Genomic DNA, 3,407 nt, shown 5'->3' with positions numbered 1-3,407 from the left:
CCCCAAACAGCCCCCCGTGCCCCAGATGGGTGCCCTCAGACCAGGGGCATCAGCTGGGGTGGTCCAGCTGTGGCCATGACCAGGGGCACCCACTGGCCACCAGCCCAGGGGTCCCACAGCCAAACCCCAACTGGTGGGAGCCTGGAGCACTGGGGAACACATTATTCCGTGTCTGAAGCTCCCAACAGGCTCCCTGGGCTCAGCTCGCTCCTGTTTGTCACTGGATTTAGGATTTTTAAGGCTCGGGAGCCAGGAATAGCAGAGCCTGGTCCTGTCTGGGGGTCCTGGAGGGTCCCTGTGCGGGGTCACCCAGGAATGGGGTCCCCCCGTGCCGGGCGCTTGGAAATGAGGAGGTTCCAGGGACCTCCCCCAGGGCTGGGGCCCATCGAGGGGTCCCCGGGGTGGGACGGCCCCTGGGGACCCCCCGCAGCCCCCGGGGCAGAGCCCCTTGCCCTCGGCAGCACAAAGGCAGCCCCTTCCTCTGCCCGGCAGCAGCGGCACAACAATAAATCCTGATATTATTAAAATACTCAAAAATAATATCGGGAGAGATTTTTTCTCCCTATTACGCCCGAGTCCTGAACAAAACAGAATGATTTTTTACAGATGGTTTCATTATATTGGGTTTTATTTTAAAGCCATGCAAATAAAAAAAAAAAGAAAGACATCCTTTTAAACGGTGACATTTCGCAGGCACTCAGCCCTTCCCCAGGGAGAGCTGCTGCCATTTGCTAATTACACGTTAACAGGAGAAGAAAATTATTAATTTGTTTTTTTAAATGGCTGAGTTATTTGATTCTGAAAAGTAGCCACTGTGCAGAAATTATTACTTTTTTTTATCCCCCCCCCCCTTTCTATCTGAAACCAGCAGTCAATGAGATGCTCCCGCCGCGGGGGCTCCGGCAGGGCCTCAGGGGACCACTGGCCACCGAGAGCATCACCCTCACCCCATGGGGCAGGACAGGGACCCCCCAGGCCCCCATGTCTCCCCCCGGCTCACTCACTTGTTGGCCGAACGTAGACCTTCAGCTTCAGGCAGGATTTGTCCACCGTGTTCGGGGAGGAGGCGGCTGCAGAGAAGCAAAGGGGAGAGAAAGAAGGGGGTTTTGGGGGGGGACAGCAGCTTGGACCCCACCATGGGGATGGGGAAGGGACCCCCCCGAGGGTCCACACACGTCGTGACCCCCTGTGGCATCACCGGGATGCCCGGAGTGGGGCTGGGAGATGGGTGGCCACATCCAGCCCCACAGCAAGGGACTGGTGATGGGGGGTCTGGGCTGGGAGGGTACAGTCCCCACATGGTGACACCAACCTTAAAAGCCACCACGGGGGCTGCTCTGCCCTGGGGGGGGGCAAAACCTGCCCCACCGAGTGCCCCCACCACGGGGGGAATATCCCACAGGGACGCGTTGGGTCCATGTCCCCCCTCCCGGGGTCACCACAGATCAATCACCAAAGATCAAAGAGGTCCCAGCAGAGCTGGAGCTTCCCTCTGGGGACAGGGGACAATGGCTGGGGTGGCTTTTGTCCCCGCTGCAGAGGGCTGAGAGCAGGGGCAGGGCTGCCCCCACCCCCCCCAGGGCTCTCCCTGAACAGGCAAAATGAGGATAAAGGCACAGAATAAAAAAATAATACTCATTGGGAGAGAGAAAGGGAGTAATTGCAATAATTATCTTGGAGAAAGTCCCCTCTCAATATGAGAAAATGTGATTTTTATATATATGTTTTTACAGGAATTTAATTTTCTTTTCTCTCTCTTTTTTTTTTTTTTGAATTAAAGAAGGGGCGAGAGCATTATTCGCAATAAAGTTTAATTTTAGCTGGAAGCAGGGGGAATGGGGGTGCCACTCACAGGACAGCCGGCACACACCGTCTCCTCCAGGGGCACCGGGCACCACCGTCCCTCCCCTCCGGTGCCAGGGCAGGGACACGGTGGGGATGGTGACACGGGGATGGTGACACGGGGATGGTGACACGGGGGACACCCCCTGCTGCCCTGCAGGACCCCTTCGATTTATTTTTACCAAATAAAGCCACGGGGCAACTGCAGAGGGGGCACAGTCGGGTCCTTGTCCCCCCACCATCACCATCTCGCCGGTGCCACTGGCACAGCCCGGGCACAGCCGCTTTGGGGTGACACCAGGGACGCCGCGGACCCTCCCTGGGGGGGGTGTGTGTATTTTTTTGTCACCCATTCCTTTTTTTTTCCTCCCTGGCACTAAACCCCACGCAGAGAAGGAGTTGACGTGAGCTGTGCCCGGTGCCTGCTGTGCCACACTGTCCATGCCATGCCATGCCATGCCAAGCTCTGCCATGCTGAGCCATTCCATGCCATGCCATGTCACACTCTGCCACACTGTGCCATGCTGAGCCATGCCATGCCATGCCATGCCACGCCACACTGTGCCATACTGAGCCATGCCACACTGTGCCAAGCTGTGCCATGCTGAGCCATGCCATGCCGTGCCTAGTTGTGCCATGCTGAGCCATGCCATGCCACGCCATGCCACACTCTGCCAAGCTATGCCATGCTATGCCATGCCATGCCGTGCCGTGCTGAGCTGTGCCATGCTGAGCCATGCTATGCCATGCCATGCCATGCCGCGCCGCACCGAGCTGTACCATGCCGAGCCATGCTATGCCATGCCATGCTACACTGTGCCAAGCTGTGCCCATGCTATGCCATGACATGCCATGCTATGCCATGCCATGCCATGCCGAGCCGCACCGCGGGCACCCCGCAGCAGCCCCATCCACCAGCTCCATCCCCAGGGCCAGCCCGTGCCCTTGACCCGGCCCCGGGAGCGCCGGCGCGTCCCCGTGCCCGCGAGGTTAATGGCATTCCAATTTGCCAGCTCGAGGAGGAGGTAATTTCTTTTCTTTCATGTCTGCTAAATACGGTTCCTCAAAGAGGCATAATTTCTAATGTTCCGCATGACATGAATTCTAACCGGTTTAGCAATGATCAGCTCCACCATTTACTTCTGTGTAATCTCTCCCTAACGACATTAAAAATAAATAAAAAAAAATAAAAAAAATAAAAAAATAAATAAAATAAAACAGGGGAGGAAAAGAGAGAGTTGTAGAAGCAGTTATTTCGCGAGTGACATTTTACAGGGGAAGAGGGAGGGAAAAAATGGTAATTTAATATAGATAAAAGGAACAAATTAAGTGGGCTGAAAACAGATGCTTTAGGAAAAAAAGGGGGAGAAATAATAAGGAAGATAAGCATGTGCCGGCTGGCTCCTGCGCGAGAAGAGTGGCCTCCCTGTCTCCCTGGGACACCCTCGAGTGCTCGGGGGGCAGCGCTTCTCATTTAGTTTTATTTTTTTTTCCTGCATGGAGTGGACTCCGGAGCCTCAGCCCGGCCCCAGCGGCTGATTGTTCCGCGGGTCCGGTGGGTTCCT

At 55.9% G+C, this 3,407-nt stretch overlaps 1 protein-coding gene across 1 annotated transcript in view; it reads right to left on the bottom strand.

The window, feature by feature from the left end:
* Positions 1-3,407, bottom strand: part of EFNA2 (ephrin-A2) — a 15,538-nt gene that overhangs the window by 1,241 nt on the left and 10,890 nt on the right. The window contains exon 2 of the mRNA XM_014955538.1: positions 1,005-1,070. Within this exon, the coding sequence (XP_014811024.1) occupies positions 1,005-1,070 (66 nt within the window). The remainder of the gene's footprint in view (positions 1-1,004; positions 1,071-3,407) is intronic.

Source organism: Calidris pugnax, unplaced genomic scaffold (assembly GCF_001431845.1).
Source record: "Calidris pugnax isolate Ruff unplaced genomic scaffold, ASM143184v1 scaffold285, whole genome shotgun sequence".
Taxonomy (NCBI): domain Eukaryota; kingdom Metazoa; phylum Chordata; class Aves; order Charadriiformes; family Scolopacidae; genus Calidris; species Calidris pugnax.
The sequence above is the reverse complement of the archived record's forward strand: the minus strand, read 5'-3'. Positions and strand labels throughout refer to the sequence as shown.